The sequence below is a fragment of the Nansenia antarctica genome (genome assembly GCF_963989245.1).
Source record: "Nansenia antarctica genome assembly, chromosome: 1".
Classification (NCBI taxonomy): Eukaryota; Metazoa; Chordata; class Actinopteri; order Argentiniformes; family Microstomatidae; genus Nansenia; species Nansenia antarctica.
In genome coordinates this window covers 64,506,585-64,524,330 of record NC_137674.1, presented here as the reverse complement: position 1 = coordinate 64,524,330, position 17,746 = coordinate 64,506,585, and the positions used below count along the sequence as shown (strand labels likewise).

Sequence of the window (17,746 nt, the reverse complement as noted above, 5' to 3'; positions counted from 1 at the left end):
AGCGTTGGCCAGGGGGGGCACGAAGCCCTGACTCTCATCCCCTCGGACCAGCCGCCCCACATTCAGATCTGACACCCTACGGTAGCACAGGACGGACACACACAGGACACACACAGGACACACACATAGGACACACACACACAGGAGACACACAGGAGTCACACACAGGACACACACCAGACGGACACACACACACGCAGGACACACGCAGGACACACACAGGACACACACAGGACACACACACAGGACACACACCGTGCAGACACCGGACAGACACACACACACAGGACACACGCAGGACACACACACAGGACACACACACAGGACAAACACAGGACACACACCGTGCAGACACCGGACAGACACACACACACACACAGGACACACGCAGGACACACAAAGGACACAGGACACACACAGGACACACACACGTCAGGGTACACACTGAAATCTAAAGGCTAACACATATGAAGAGACATGTGGGGTTGCTTCTCTACGATCACTCCAGGAAACAAATAACATCATACACCAGGGGGGTGTTCCATCAATGTCACTAAAGGAAAATCCGGGCAGGTCTCGCAAGACTTAGCAAAAATAAGCCTGGATTTTCCTTTAGCTATGTTAATGGAGGGAGTTCTCCCCATCCTATTATACATTACCGAAAAAATAATAATACTTGTTTTCCTCCAGTACTGTGACTGACGATGGCACTTTTTCTTATCGAAGGTTTTATGATGACTGATGTACTTATGTAGACAAATATACTTAATTTAAGTTGCTTTGGGTCAAAGAGTCTGCTAAATTACAAATATGTGTGTGTGTGTGTGTATATAAATAATAAATAATAATAATGTGTGTATATAAATAATAATACTAAAACAAAATCTCTATACATAAAATATAGTTTGGTTGTGGTGCAGTTAGTTACAATCCATCAATGACCATAACACCATTCATGTTCTAGGGCTTAACAGAGGTGTAAATAGGGAAACTCTTGTCACCGTTAAATGGTTAATCCAATATCCCTTCCTCATTGCCCTTCTGTGGGTCACGTTTCTCCATGCTGGGCTCCTAATGTCCTGCAGCATGTCTTGATTTGGGCCAAATTCGAGGCAGCATGGCATGGATTTAACACTCCATTGACATGCACATACCAGCACGGGAGGGGGGGCGGGGTAGATAACACATCCCCTGCTACATATGACATAACCTGGTCAGCCTCCCATTGTCATTCCTCCCCTTTGTAAGCCTTGGCACTCTAGGCAATCGCCCCCCCCCCCACCCATCCGTCTGTCCGTCCACATCCCCCCCCACCCTCTCTGGTCTCCTACCCGTCCACGTCCTTCTCTGGTTTGAGGGCGTCGAGTACCCTACTTGAGAGGGAGACAGGGGGGAGGTGCAGATAGACCCCATGCACCCCGGGGTCATCGTTTAGCTTTAACACCTCCTCTATGATCTAGGGTGGAGATGGGGGGGGGGGGGGGGGGGAGAGAGAGAGAGAGAGAGAGAGTAGTTGATTTCAGTTTGACGTAATTCTGATCATCCCCCTTGTCAATGACTGAAGTGACACTGGCTAACTTTTCAGTTGCATCATGTTTCATGTTGACAATCAACAAGTGTGGGAAAAAAATCAAAAGGTCAGATCTGCCCACATACACATTAGCCTTTATAGTCTCCGACACAGGTGGGTGGTGAAAATAGGACCACTGTCATTCTTGCCTTTTAACCAGCAACCTAGTGTAAGAGGGTTTACTCTCCTGGCAATCAGTAACAACAACAGAATAACCTACAACCTATAATAAAAAGATATGCATTATGGCATCTGCAGCCCTACAGTCAACACAGAGGGTGACCTCCGCTCACCTGAGAGAGAGAGAGAGAGAGAGAGAGAGAGAGAGAGAGAGAGAGAGAGAGAGAGAGAGAGAGAGAGAGAGAGAGAGAGAGAGAGAGAGAGAGAGAGAGTGAGAGAGTGAGAGATAGAGATAGAGATAGAGAGAGAGAGAGTGAGTGAGTGAGAGAGAGAGAGTGAAAGGGGGGGGGGGGGTTAGTTAAAAAATTATAGAGAGTAATGGCAAAGACTCGATGGCTATGAGAGATAGCAATATAGCAAAAGAGAGCAAGCCATGTGTGTGTGTGTGTGTGTGTGTGTGTGTGTGTGTGTGTGTGTGTGTGTGTGTGTGTGAGAGATGCAGAAAAAGAGAGGGAAGCACAGACACGAACACACACTTTGAAAGTAGAGCAGCAGATATTTCAGAGGTCTCCTCAGGCCGTGGTCATACATCACACTGTCAGTTGAGGAATTCCATACATCTACTCTAAGTCTGGAGCTATTTCCAGGGATATCCCCCACTACAAACAGGACCTGTAATAGCCTACGAGGAAGAGGACATACCAGGACGCACAGCTGAGTCAGGCAGCTTCCATTACACACTAGTTAATAATAATAATATCTTGGTTTTATATAGCGCCTTTCACAAACCCAAAGACGCTTTACAGATTTTACAGAAAGAAAGTCAGACAGATAAAACAGAAAAAACACAGAGACAGCGACAAAGGACATTCCCATTGTTTGTGTATTCCATACTGGTGTATCTTCTATAGAAGGGAAGCTCCAAAAATTTAGGTTATGACAAATTCTGATTGACATAATGTTGCAAACAATGCTGTGTAATGGAAGTGATTCAAGCTGATACTGGTAAAGACAAAAGTTCTGCAGAGAACAACAAAGCTTGTGACTCGCAAGGAAGGGTTGGAGAGTGGTAACAGCCAGTGGCCAACGATGTGTCCAATCACAGTGAGCGTTGTTGGATTGCATTGGGAATTCATGCAGGGATTGGCCAGTTCCACTCACCTCATCTTCAGTGCATTCTCTGGGTAAACAAATTTGAGTCACATTCAGGCCAATCTGTGGAAACAGGGTTTCATTAGCAAGTACAAACAAACAGTGCAAATTTCACAGTTGACTTAGAAGTGTCAGAGTAAAAGAGGAGAGAGAGAGAGAGAGAGAGAGAGAGAGAGAGAGAGAGAGAGAGAGAGAGAGAAAAGAAAGAGAGAGAGAAAAGAAAGAGGGAGAGAAAGAGAGCAAGAGAGACACTTAACACCTACCATTCCAGCCATCTTCTTATTGATCTCCAATAAACTGTTGTCATCATCACCTGCCTTTTAGACAAGAATACAAAGCAATGAGAAACAAACACAAACAAACACACACACAGACACACACACAGAGAGAGAGAGAGAGAGAGAGAGAGAGAGAGAGAGAGAGAGAGAGAGAGAGAGAGAGAGAGAGAGAGAGAGTATCAGTCCTCATTTAACATTCTACAGCCCCAGAAATTGGGTCCAAGTGCAGTTAAAAGGAAGATCAGGGTCTTTAAGGCCATTTATGCTTTGTTGACATGGAGAGATTACAGTGCTCCTGAAGATCTAATAAAGTTGACTTTAAGTCTCTGACTACCTGTATGATGGCCAGCACAGGGTTGAGTGCAGGGTGTCCTTTCTGCAAGGCTGCCATCTCCTCTTTGGTCCTTTGAACAACCTCTCTGCAAAAGAAAACCTGAGTCAGCGAAACTCAGTCATCCACACTAAAGGCCACATATTTCCCAAAATCCCTAAAGGCAATGGAGGCAACTTTCTAATTCTTGTGTGAAATTGCCCCTTCAGCACATAATTCTTCAGAACCCCCCCCCCCCCCCCGCCCCAACACACACACACACACACACACACACACACACACACACACAACAAATCTCTCTCGAAACAGATAAAATGACTAATGGGGTGTTATGCCACGTTGCAGCGTCTCTACACTAAAGGTGTGTCTGTGTGTGTGTGTGTGTGTGTGTGTGTGTGTGTGTGTGTGTGTGTGTGTGTGTGTGTGTGTGTGTGTGTGTGTGTGTGGTGGGGGGGCAGTGTAACACTGACCTATATATGGCAACCAGTGTAAACATTGCTACTAGGAAGTAGGCTAAATGGGCTACAGAGAACTTCTCAGCAGTATTTCGTAAACATTCCATGCCTTTACCAGAAATGTGTTCATTTGACTTACAATATTGCACTTATGCGAGACAGACATGCCTAAGGACTACGACTAGCAGTGGAATATTACATCAGCCGCCCTAACCCTACCCCCCCATTCACAAGATTCCAGCGGTCACACGTGGGGAGCTGCTGCCAGTGAAATCAGGAAGCAAATACATCAACATACGTATGACATGGCAATTTCGCCATGAGACTACAAACTAACTATTTACTATTTACTTCATGCTTATTGAAACATCAGAAGCTCACGGTTAATGCCATTTTTGTGTGTTGAATAATTCTTGAAAACACAAACAAACAAACAAACAAACAAAGGAATCGGCTCCAAACTCACTGATCAAATGCTTGTGTTTGTAAACACAAGTCATGGAAAAACGATTTACCTGACACTATTTTCGTATTCAGGCCCGGCTTCATGTTTCTTCAGCTGTTTTCCCAAAGTAAGCGCCGCTTCTGCCGAGCCGCTGGTGGAACTCGTCCGGAGAATGAACCAGTTGCTCGTCTGACCCAAGCCGAACACTCTCGCTCCAACTCGGCTCTGATGTCCGGACCCTGTCGGGAGACTGCGGCACACATGGCGAAGTGTAGATAGCCTCATGGTGATTCTGATAGACTTGGATGATGTTATACCTGGCTGGCGAGCGACTCGAACCTGAGATTGTACGATAGGAAGAGGAGGAGGAGAGGAACCGGCCAGGGGTACGAGCATGCGCGCCCACGTTGGCGACATCCACCAGATGCTTGAAGCCTTGAACTCTAGAACATGAAAGCACATCCATAGGCATAAGTGCTTGAGAAAACACCCAACATTGAAGAAATTGTTGAGCTGGATTGAAAGAACTTTAAAACTTAAACTATTTTTTTTTTAAAATAAAGATGCAAACAATATAGCCCACCTTTCCTCCAATCCAATTTATTTCAAGGTTATTCAGTCCAGGAGCCCATTGTTAAAAAGGTGTGAGTGTGTGCGCGCGTGTGTGTGTGTGTGTGTGTGTGTGTGTGTGTGTGTGTGTGTGTGTGTGTTTGTGTGCGTGCGTGCGTGCGTGCGTGTGTGTGTGTGTGTTCAGAGTACTTGGTATACACATTAATTACTGTAAGCCACTGCGGGCGTGTGGATTCATTTGTAAAAGTTGTAATCTAAGTCACTGGACTGCAATGACCTATTTTATATGTGGTCACATGTGAATCAGGTGGTCCTCTATCAATCTCAGTATTCTGCCACAGGAACAGCGGGCCCTCACGTTTTACATTAGGAGCATCACTGATGACTTAATTGGGGTTAAATCAATTATCCTTCAAGCACTTTGGGTTAAAACAGGGCAAGAGCATACTACTATATAGCATCGTGGTGATATGTGAATGTCTAGTTTTTCTGCATGTGTAACTCAAATCACTGCACTGCATACCTTTTTGTTGCTATTAGTATATGTAACATATTCACACTTCAGTCAAATAGTCAATGGCCACTAGGGCAGCAAAGTGCAAAACTACTACACCTCTATGTATATTATACTGTATATGGTTGAGCGGCAAGCTACTAAAGCCACAGATCCCTTCTTCTACTGTCCTTCGCTCTTTGGGGAAGTAAAGAAAATCGCAAACTGGGATTTGTTTTATTGTTTGACGCGCAAAATATGACGCAGTAGCTTTTAGGCATGATGACAGTAGTTTTTCCAATTTGGCACCGGCACTTTTCTGTGCTGAATTTCACCCAAAAGGGGGTTTAAACGTAAAAGAAGAGTTCTGTGGCTTCAGGCCATCTGCAGAGAGGATGAAAATGGTAAACTGCGGGACCCTTCAGTGTTGAGACCAATGGCAGGTGTCCAGTGGCAAACAACATTTCAAGGAACTGTTGTTGATGTTCTTCTTTTGCCTACTGCCCTCCACTTTTTTCCCAACGCCCCTCTTTCTTTTTTGCGTTGTCTGTGTTGAACTTAATGTGCTTCACCATGTCTGCCTCGACCTTTTTGGTACAGACTTTATTGCAGGCACAGCAGGCGATGCTGGTTGGTGCCATACTTGTGTAGCCAAGGTGGACAGATGCCTCTAACTTAAAAAGGAGTTCCCCGACATGGGAACAACTTTCTCCCAATCTAGAATAAAATAGAATACAATTACTTACCTTTTCACCAAATAGGAAGCGCATTTATTTTCTTGTAAAATAATTTGATATATATAGGGGTAGTGGTGGCTTAGTGGATAGTGAGTTGGCCTGGTGATCAGATGATCATGAGTTCAAATCCCACCGGGAAACACAACCACTAGTGTGCCCTTGAGTAAGGCACTTAGCCCTAAATGACTCCAGGGAGACTGTCTCTGTAATCTCTAATTCTAAGTCGCATTGGATAAAAGTGTCATGGTCAAAAGTAATGTCCATCCATTTCTTAAGCATGGACATGAACACATGTGGTGTAAAATACAGCTGAGATGATCTCATTAGTGCTTGACCTTCATGCAGCATCCAAAGCAGAAGGCCTGTAAGAAGGCAGCAGTGACGCACTGTGTAAAGCTAGGATTCTGTGCCTTCTCTGCAGCTGGAGCGTCTGCTGAAACAGCACATTGACAAGAGAGAGATCACAACTCTTCATATTCAACAACAACACATCTACTGTAGGCTATTTCTGTGGGAGATTCAGGAAGGTCTTCTCCATTCTCTAGCTCCTTAAAATGATGATTCTCTAGCTCCTTATTATTTATCTTGTGCTTTTGTAATGCCAACTATATGCTAAATGCTAATTAGAAGAGTGTGAACTTACCCTGAACTGTTGTCCCTGAATTCTTGGAGCTCTGAAAATTAGGGACAATAGACAACTCATGTTAGTAGCCTATCCCCATAGTAACAAAACACAGTAAAAGTGGAAAGAGATATTCCATCAATGAGATTTCTGTTTCAGTTTACAAGTGTTCTATTACCTTTCCCTTGCCAGACTTGTTTTCCTTAGCAGGTGAAATGTCTCAGGGGGTCTCGGTGACCAGATCTCCGACAGGACCACAGATCAGAGACACCTGCTGTAGGAGGTTTGAGAGGAACCTCTCCGTCTCTGGGTGACTGAGGTCCACAAACGTCAGGGTCCTGTAAAACACACGCTACCACCTGATTCGCCAAGCGTCCTACCTTCACATACGTCCCCCCTCCTTCGTCTAAGGAGGTGACCCGCAGGCTCAGATTGACCTGGTGGGAAGCTTGCAAGTTTGGGCACGTTTCTGTGTACCGATGATGACTTTGGCAGTGCAACCACAGACAGTAGCAGTCCCTGCCGACCCTGCTGCAGGATGACTTGGTCCTGGAAGACGCTCTCTGTTTTGCAGACTTGGTGATTGAGATGGCGGGGAGAAGAACCTCAGTGGTGACTGTCATTACCCAGTCAGTTGTTGTCTGAGGCATCGTTCAGGTCCTCTAAAGATATTTTAATTGAAAGGAAAGAACAACAATGTTTGAAGGTGGATTTAGACAGGTGATCTATTGGGAGTTTTTGGCAGAAAAAAAAAAACATGAGGAAGAGGGCGTATTGTCAATTAGTTGGGGGGCCTTAGGGCTATATGAGGCTATGTTCGTGCAAATTTGTGCAAAAGCACCGAATTTGGCCCAGATGTAGCTCAGAGTATGCACTAATGATTTAGCCAGGGCGCCCGAGCCAGCGACCACTGATGGCGGCCAAATCAATATGGCCGCCCTCCGAAAAAGGTTTTGGCTATAACTTTTGAACCAAATTAGCTTCAAATAAAAACTTGGTGTCTTATTTATGTTTCTTGGCCATTAGAAACACATTGGAATGCTTATATTTATAATTGGGTGTGTCTGGACCCCTAATTTGCATATTTCCAAGATGGCGGCTCCCTTAAATTAGTTTTACCATAACTTAAAAAACATTTAAAATCCAATATTGACCCATTTTGAATGTTGGGGAGCATGTGGGAGGGCCAGACCTCGTGAACTTAGACAGTTACAATTTGAATTTGACCTCGTGAACTAAGACAGTTACAATTTGAATTTGAATTTTAAAAAGCTGTTTACAGTAGTGTGACTTCATGCTTGTGTGCAAGTCATAAAGATGGACAGTAACGTGTACAACTACTATTTTCTTCCTCACGTAAGTTATAATTCATCATTCATCATGAGTCATTTTCATAATATTCCAGGATCCCGATCTCTGCACCTCACAACATAGAGGGGGAAATCCTGTTCTCTGTGGGCACGTACAAATATCAGACCCATTATTTCCAAGTTGAGGATGGTATCCCAGTACTGGAATGTTGGACTCTTGGTGATCATATCTTGTCTCCAAGCTTCTTTGATCTTCTCATCACGTGGTCCCTCAGTCACCATGTCCAAGAAAGCATCCTGCTGCAGCTTCCCCAGTGCCAGAGCGCTCACTTGGTGGGCATGTCTTGTCCTAGTGAGGTGGGATGCTTTGAGGAAAGAGTCAGCTGTGCCAGAGGATGCGATACCAGCCTCAGTCAGTGCAGTGGTCCAATTTTTTTTTTATATCACATAATGATATTCTCAATAGCTTTAATGCATTCCCTGACCCAGAGAATGTATATTTTGACACCAAGATTGACCTTCTAAGTGGCTTGGAAGCCGAGATATTTGCACTTATAGATTTTACATGGCGGCCACCTTGGAAATCCAAGATGGCCGCCATCGGCCATCTTGATGAAGTGGCTCCCACCAAAAATTGAAAGCTATGGTGATGTAGAGCACATGGAAAAAATGTGGTGCTTTTGTCCGGCACGTCCCCATTATTTTCAAATATGGTCTTAAGCCACCGCACTATTATAGCCGAAACCTTTTTCAGAGGGCGGCCATATTGATTTGGCCGCCATGGCGACCCTGGTGGTCGTTGGCTCGGGCGCCCTGGCTAAATCATTAGAGCATACTCTGAGCTACATCTGGGCCAAATTTGGTGCTTTTGCACAAATTTGCACAAAAATATCCTTCAGGTCCCAACTAAATGTGATTGAGAGAATAGTAATTAACAATACACCAAAAGCTTATCATGACATTTAAACAAGTTAAATATAATAATAAATAAAATGTTCTCCACTTACATTCTGCATCGTACATCATAGTATCTGTATATTAGCCAATAAGTGTGCATAAACATCATTATTTCCTGTGTGACCCCTAGTTAAAACTCTTCTGACAACTGCTGGAGGACAGCGTGGACTGTGTGGAGGGATGCAGTTTTTGTCCATTATTCACCTCTGGATTAACAGAAAGAGAAACGTAAGACAACCAAGGGAGAATCTGTGGGGAGAAATAGTATTTCTTTATTTTTAATGTTGTCAAATAAGGGTGCAAACAAAGCGGCTGGCGATTCTACAATCAAGTTTAAGTTCATTTAAACGTGACAGAGGTAATACGTCTAAAACAACATACACATCTGCAGGCCTACTGCATGTGACTAATTTGGTTGAACATTTGGATTCTAATTTGGTTGAATGAGAAACGCTAGAACAGATACGTATGATAATGATTGATAACATTTTGCAAACAAGATTAATTTATTATTTTGGTAAGGTCGACCGGGGTCTGCTCGACGTTCACACTTTCACTCATCCCCCAAAAGACTGTCTCGTTGATACCCATTAACCCTCCTCCTAGCGATGATACATTTGGTTATTTAAAGCGAGCTGGAAAACCCGATGGACGACTGTTTTAAGTTCATTTAAATGTGACAGAGGTAATACGTCTAAAACAATAACAAACCTACAGACAATTTAACTTTCGCCAATATTCACATACTCTACTCTACTGTAATCATCCTTATTTATAAAGCATATTTAAAACATATTGCGCTGACCAAAGTGCTGTACATCGATTACAATCACAATAAAGGCAATAAAATCACAATATATATAATCACAATAACATAGCCTAATCATAATGACATATATAGAAAAGACATAAAGAACAACAACGGGCACAAATCAAAACCACTTTAGGGAAACGCTAAAGAATATACATGTGTTTTTAGGCTGGATATAGAACAGATACGTATGATAATGATTTATAACAACAAGATTCATTTATTAGGTACGGTCGACCGGGGTCTGCTCGACATTCACTCATCCCCAATTCTCTTGTTGATACGCATTAAAGTTAACACTCCTCCCAGCAATGATACATTTGCGAGCTGGAAAACCCGATGGACGGCTGTTTTAAGGATCTGGATTGGACAATGGACATGACTGGAGGTAAATAAATAGTGTCACGCGGCTCAACCCACCCAGCTTCATTCCAAAGTCACACCATCATTGTCGCATCATGGCAGTGGCGCAATTCATCATCTAAACTCCAGAAAGTCAAATGGCAGTTTAACTCCAAAGACTTGCAACGCCTAGGTGGGGACATTAGGCTCTTCTTCCACTTCGCTACCAAACTCAACCACATCTTGCCGGAAAAGTCGCGCTGAAGTCGGATAGGATGGTGCAGGACAACTTGATTTTGAAGGAAACCTTATGATAATATTGGTAAATCATCATTCAATAGGTAGGTGCTTTTATAAACTGTGTATGTGACAATTGACATGGAATACGGTTAAATGACATCCAATCAGAATTGTAGCCAACAGCAATGTTAGTGGTCTGTTTTTTCTCTTTACATTCATTTAACCTTTAAACTTCAGGATATTTCACCACAATGCAATCAAGTCATGGTTGAGTCCCACTGCTTTGTTTTTACTAATTTAAATTATAGAGTATATTAGTAGGCTATCATGCAAATAAATGTTTTCCAAATGTATTTGAATTTATTTGGATTTATATGATCTGATGCTCCAAATAGATTAATAGTCAAGCATATAAAACTCACTTTTACATAATACCTCAAATCTGATCAAAACAAAATCTGTAAAGAAAACTTGTTCGGTGAGAAACGCCACCCACAGCTTGTGGCTTAGAACTAGTCAAACGTGCTAATGGTGCTGGGTATGTGAGACCAGGAGGAAGAAAGAAAGGAATCCTAAAACAGGTGTGACAACTTGTCAGTCTCTTCCTTTTTGTTATTTCATTAGACAGGAACGGAGTGGATTATCACTGGAACACATCACAACATTCTATCGATTCATATCCTTCCAGGGCTTTGCTCTGTGCTTGTCTGTGTACGTGTTTTGTGTGTGTGTGTGTGTGTTACAGTTTGCTCTGTGCTTGTCTGTGTACGTGTTGTGTGTGTGTGTGTGTGTGTGTGTGTTACATCTGTAACCCCTCTACTCTCTTCACCCAGCCATGAGGGACAGATTGCAGGAGCTGTCCGACAGCCATGAGGAGCCCATGGAGATGGAGTATGCCGAGTCCAGTGCCGACTCCTTCAGCAACGTGGACCTGGAAGAGGAGCTCCCTCACGAGGCTGTGGTGTTCGACAACAGCCCTGACCTGGAGGAGATCTTCTCCCAGTCCCAGGTGGTCCACCGAGAGGTCCAGCTCATCCGCCTGGAGGTCAAGCGGCTCCGCGAGCAGAACTCCCGCGTGCTCCAAGGCACCAACCGCATGAGCATCATCAAGAAGGACTCCAACGCCATTGGCGCCGACATCAAGGCCCGTGCGGAGCGCGTGCTGGCACGGCTCAAGGACATGGACGCCGCGGGGCGGGAGCTGGAGTCCGAGCACGGCTCCAACGCGGCGGTGACGCGCATCTCCCGGACGCAGTACGCCTGCCTGAGCAACAACTTCCGCGACGTCATGTTCGACTACAATGAGGCGGAGATGAGCCACCGCGAGACCTGCAAGGCGCACATCCAGCGGCAGATGGAGATTGTGGGGCGGGACGTGACAGGCGAGGAGGTGGAGGAGATGATCGAGACGGGCCAGTGGAACGTCTTCAGCGAGAACATCCTGGCAGAGGGGAAGACTGCACGGTCGGCGCTCAACCAGATCGAGAGCCGGCACCGGGAGCTGCTAGAGCTGGAGAGCCGCATCCAGAGCATCCAAGGGATCTTCCTGGACGTGGCCTTGTTAGTGGAGGAACAAGGCTCCATGATAACGTCCATCCAGGCCAATGTCCAGACCACGGACGCGCACATACAGGAGGCCCTGGTCAAACTCAGCAGGGCCAAGCGCCACAACAAGAACAACCCCTTCAAGAAGATATTCTGCAGCTGCTTCCCCTGCGTCGACTGAGAGGGGGGGGGACTGAATGAGGGAGAGATAGGGGGATGGGACTCTCCATATGGGTGACTGTTAGGGCTTTCACACCACCAAGGAGCCATTCCGGTTCGCATTTGCGAACCAAGTCTGGAACCGGCCGGCACGTTCTGACAGAAAATAAATAGGTTCGGAGCCTGAAAAGTTTGTTCGCAGCGGGAACCAGAAAATAGTGGTTCTCAAGCAGGAACCAAAACGTAGAACAGTCACGTCATCAGTGGGTGTGTCATATTCTAGGCTGCAAAGACCAGCAAGAAGGAAGGAGACAAAATGTAATCTAATTTAATTTAAATCTAATCGTTAGTGATCAAAATATTTATCAAAAGTTTCATCAGTCTCTTTATCTTCCTCACATGCTCATGTGTCAGTAATGGAGAAGCTGGTTAGTAAGAGAACGTGTGTAGAGGGGGTCTTTTGTTTTGTTTAATAGAAAATAGTGTTTATTTTCTGTCGTTTATTTTCTGTAGTTTAGATACTGTCGTGGAAGATATTATCCTCATTTCCAGTGAAGTAGCTGCCATCTTGTTGTGACATTTTTGTTTATCCTGCCCCTTCATCACCCATCGTTGATGGATTGATGGGTTGATGGACGGATGGTTCCAGTTACACTGGTATGAACGCGGACTGGTTCGCCAGACAGCTCCAAGGTTCGGAGGTTCCAGAACGGGAGCGGTTCCTTGGCGGTGTGAAAGCCCTATGTGAGGGCTGCTAGAATATTGGTGGAATCCTATCTTGACATCTGTACATGATTTTCCATTAAAACCTGTTAACCCACACAGTTTTCCATCCACACCTGTGAATTTGAAATTCAGTAATTTCATACAGGACCCCTTCTGTAAATCAGACATTGATGTCATTGGGAGATTTGCTTAGATGTCAGTCAAAAGGACCCCAAGATAGGACTCAAGCCCTAAGTGTCAGAAAGGTGATGTCATAGCATGACTATGCACTGAAACACTTTAAACTGAGATGATACAAATGTTGTTAGGGAACTTCCCTAAGGGAAGTAGATGGTCTGGTTCCTGGAACAATCTGAACATTTTGTGCAAATGTAGTCATCTAGTCATGCATCTTTTAAGACCTTGATACAATGTTTTACTCTGTATTATAAAGAGACAAGAGCATTTAAGGCTATTAAGCCTTTGAGAGGCTTTTTTTATCCACCATGTATTGATGGACACCAATGGCAAAATGTATATTCTGCTAAATAATGGTCTTATTTGCTTCAAGGTATCTCCAGTCTTGCTACTCCTCAGGCCAGGACTATGTAACTGAAGTGTCTTGCCCTTAATTAAATGTACTGTACTTTGATGTATTCTAAATATATGAAACCCTATGGTTTTCTCACTGCCTACTACCGTAATGTATGTTTGGTTTGTTATGATTCTGTCTGAACAATAAACCACTGTCCTCTAAATTAAATGTTGATTGTGAATCAAATGAAAATGACTGCAGCATACCTTGTACATCCACACAGGTTCCATAATAAAGTCTCATAAATCACAATACCTGATCTGATCTCTGTAGGCTACTGTACTTTATACCACGCTTTACCATGACATTAGGCCAACGGGTATCCCCTGTTCTCTGTTCTCTCTCTCTCTCTCTGTTCTCTCTCTGTTCTCTCTCTCTCTCTCTCTCTCTCTCTCTCTCTCTCTCTCTCTCTCTCTCTCTCTCTCTCTCTCTCTCTCTCTCTCTCTCTCTCTCTCTCTCTCTCTCTCTCTCTCTCTCTCTCTCTCTCTCTCTCTCTCTCTCTCTCTCTCTCTCTCTCTCTCTCTCTCTCTCTCTCTCTCTCTCTCTCTCTCTCTCTCTCTCTCTCAAACGCATAAATTGTGGCAATGCTCTCGCTACTGCAATTAGGCGATACGTATCACCTGGCTCTCTTTTTGTTCAGAAAGCCTAATCTCATACAGCACACATTCAACCCCTGAAGCCCAAGACGCTGATTACGCAGAGCGCGTCATACCAGACATTTATTATCACGGAAGGAAACATGTTCGTGTAGTTTTAAATCGGAATCGATCATGTTCAGTTATGGCTTCCCACTTCTGTCTTCCTTGTAATGAAGTAAGACAAAGTCTCGTTTTGAACGACCTGTCATAAGCGGTGCGCTCAGCGAGGGGAACCACGCCAACCTCTCCAACCACGCCTTGCGCGACTTTCTTCATGAGCAGTGAGAAGATGCTCGGTTTAAACAGACCGGAGAGTGCAACAAGTGTGACAAATTGTTACATCGGGTCTTAGAAAACGGTAAGTTATTGAACATTTTAAACATATTGGAACATATTGATCTGACCATGTAGCAAATAGACTATTGGGAGTCATTTCAGGTAGGTCTAATCAACTTTTTTTCCTCACAGTCACACAACATTGTTGATTGCACACTATGCTTGAACATTATATTGGTTATTGGTAATTAGATGCATTAATGTACACCTTTACTATGCGATTGAATATTGATAACTTTCATACTCTCCATTTCAAGCATAGTGTTGAATTTCAACCATATTGTTGAAAACAAAACATTTTGTTTGTACATGTTTTTAGACATAGCAGCTAGTCTTCAAGGAAACTAAACGTTCAGCCACTGTGTCCAGTGTCACAAATGATCAAGTCTTTGGCAATATTTGCTTTTTAAAAATCACTGATGAGGCATCATTTAAACCACCAAGACTAGACATCACCATGTCTGACAGACATCACCATCCTACAAAGGAAAATGAGAGGGCATGTTTATTTGTACCAATTAATAACTAGCTAATCTACCTGCTGAATGCATCAGTATTCATTTGTCTTTTTTGTCTCATTCATACCATTGTAATTTGTAGAAATTGTCTGTATGGTGTTAAACATGACTTTAATGTTACATCATCTTTTTTTTATATGGTAATTTTTACTGGATAGTGTATTCACTTGAAAGATTCTTTCTCCGTTTAGGTATTTTTTTTTTTTTTACTTTTAAGAAGCTGCTAATCTGTCAGTGTGGTATGAGGAAACACATTCAAATGTAATCTATATAGTGATGGAGAATGTGTGGGAGAGAGAGGAAGAAGGATGGAGAGAAAGTGTTAATTATTGAGAATAAGGCATTGCTTCTGTCTATATTCAGCAAACTTATAGACAACCGGTGAGCCCATGATAAACCGATTTCAACAGTCTGTCTTTTATTTAATTTTCACCACATCGCTGAGACAAAGAAAACACTGGAAATGCGGGACACTTCCTTGTTCCTGTTCAAAACCTGTGTCTAGAAGCATGTCTACATTCCTCAGATATTATGTCCTGGTACTGCAGCCATTTGCAACTCTCTTACTGTAAACAAACAGGACACTCATGTGATACAAACCACCAATTATTGTAGCTGGATTATCCAACTCCATGTCTATGTTGGATGGTTTTCACCCATCACAGTTAAGCTTTGATCAGGGGGGTATTCCATCAACGTCGCTAAAGGGAAATCCAGGCTTATTTTGATAAATCTAGCAAGATAATAAGCCTGGATTGTTCTTTAGCGACGTTGATGGAAAACCCCCCAGGTTTTACTCCAGATACTTGAATAAATCCCAATATTTATGTTTTCACTCAACAGTAACCATGTATGACATCTGCATATTCTTTCAAATGTCCCCATCGTTTGAGAACAAACATTTGTATTTATGCAAGACATGTTGATTTTTGCCCTGGTACATAATGTTCTGTTGTTTATTCCTATACTGTGAATTTTCAGCAGTGCCACTTATCATGGGATGGATATCCATTTTCTAACATATCAACATAACTTTTTCCTAACAACAAATAAAGGGTTTTCTGCCTCTCCTAAAGCTCATACTGAAACCTGCCAGACTGGTACACCTCAGACCTCACCTTTGTGTCCACTGTTATCAACTGCATGATCTGGAGCCAGGAAACGCTTAGAGCACACTCACACGCCCAAAGTCACATGTTCAATTGAGACAAATCCTTCAATGCTACCTTTTCCAAAGCCGGGAGTCATAGACAAATATAAAAGACGCATCATGTTTACCTTTTTATTATGACAGTATTGGCCTGGCTCATTAGACAATAACTGTGTCTCCTTGTCCTCTGTCAGGACTGCAGAGAGACTCACTATCTTCTGCCGTAGACTGAAGACCTGTCTGTTCAGGCTACACCTTAACTGTCCCTCCTGAGACATCTACTTCCCCTCTACCCTCTTGTACAATTTCTCTACTGTAAGAACAAAGAAAATCTTAATTCTTCCTTCCTAGCATTATTACCCCTGGCCTGAGCATAGATTACTTTTTCCTGCTATGACTGATGGATAGATGATTCACTTACTTAGTCAAATGTATTTGTTTTAAGTCCTTTTGGATAAACGTGTCTGTTAAATGGCGAAAATGTAATGTCAATGTTCTCTTGCAGGCAGGATGCGGGACAGGCTGTGTGACATGCAGACCATTAGTGAGGAGCAGGAGGAAGGCGACAGTGAGCCAGACCTGTATGGACCAGAGTATGACGTGGACAAGGTGGAGTTCTCCCAGGAGGCTGTGGTGTTCATGGGCCCTTCCCTCATGGACGCCATCCTGGCGGAGGCTCACTCCATACGCAAGGAGATCTCCGTCCTCCACCTGGACGTGGAGCGGCTCGTTAAACACAACGAACGCATCGGTACCACTGTGCGCCGGTTAACCATGATCAAACATGACTCCAAATCCATCTCCAGGGGGATACAACAGAACGGCGAGGCCCTGCACGCCAGACTCCAAGCCCTGGGGGAGCAGAGCCGTGACCTGGAAGAGAAACACGGCCCCAACGCCGCCGTGGCCCGCGTGGCCCGCACCCAGCACATCGCACTGTCCCGCGCCTTCCGCGACGCCATGTTCGACTACAACGAGGCGGAGGAGGCGCAGAGGGAGACGTGCAGGACGCGCCTCCAGAGACAGGCCTCCATCATGGGGAGGGAGGTGACTGGGGAGCAGCTGGACTCCCTGGTGGAGAAGGGGGGCGAGGGCTGGGGGGAGCTGTCCCTGAGCCTGCAGACGGACGGGCGCTCGTCCCGCTGGGCGCTGTGCGAAATCAAGGGCAGGCATAAGGAGCTGGTGGAGCTGGAGGGCAGGCTGAGACAGCTACACGATGTCTTCATGCAGATGGCCTTACTTGTCGAAGAGCAGGGCTGCATGGTGAATAACATCGAGGTTAATGTGTGCAACACAACGAACTACATCGCCATAGTCAACGAGGAGATCAAGACGGCGCTGCGCTACAAGAGGAAGAACCCTTTTCAACAGTGCTGTCCTTGTCTACCATGCTGGAGATTTTCAGAATGAAGGTTTTTTAGTCGGTTGAATCAATAAATGTGTATTTATTCCAAACTGTAGTGATTTCTATACATGTGTAAAATGGGATTGGGTGCAATAAAAAGTTTGAAGTTATCAAGAAAAGTGTTGATTCTCGCTAGAACAAAGCTATTGTATTATAATGTTCAGTAAATGTTGCAACAATGTTGTTGACTATCTCAGATGTCTTCACTATTCTCAGAAGTAAAGCGTGTGTGTGTCTGTCTGCGATGAATCAGGGGATTGCT

The 17,746-nt window shown here is 44.2% G+C and overlaps 2 protein-coding genes across 2 annotated transcripts in view; one reads left to right on the top strand and one right to left on the bottom strand.

Moving 5' to 3' along the window:
- Positions 1 to 4,636, bottom strand: part of mthfd1l (methylenetetrahydrofolate dehydrogenase (NADP+ dependent) 1 like) — a gene marked incomplete at both ends in the record, with an annotated part of 54,921 nt that extends 50,285 nt beyond the window's left edge. The window contains 6 exons of the mRNA XM_080524972.1: positions 1 to 76; positions 1,332 to 1,456; positions 2,852 to 2,905; positions 3,106 to 3,159; positions 3,455 to 3,539; positions 4,422 to 4,636. The exon at positions 1 to 76 is cut by the window's left edge and continues 25 nt beyond it. Of these exons, the coding sequence (XP_080381098.1) occupies positions 1 to 76; positions 1,332 to 1,456; positions 2,852 to 2,905; positions 3,106 to 3,159; positions 3,455 to 3,539; positions 4,422 to 4,636 (609 nt within the window). The remainder of the gene's footprint in view (positions 77 to 1,331; positions 1,457 to 2,851; positions 2,906 to 3,105; positions 3,160 to 3,454; positions 3,540 to 4,421) is intronic.
- Positions 4,637 to 11,268: 6,632 nt separating this feature from the next.
- Positions 11,269 to 17,489, top strand: stx11b.1 (syntaxin 11b, tandem duplicate 1; the record flags this gene model as incomplete). Its single annotated transcript, XM_080524962.1, has 3 exons — positions 11,269 to 12,150; positions 16,026 to 16,029; positions 16,585 to 17,489. 3 exons carry the CDS (start codon positions 11,269 to 11,271, stop codon positions 17,487 to 17,489), a joined length of 1,791 nt encoding a protein of 596 aa, XP_080381088.1.
- Between the last annotated feature and the right edge of the window lie 257 nt (positions 17,490 to 17,746).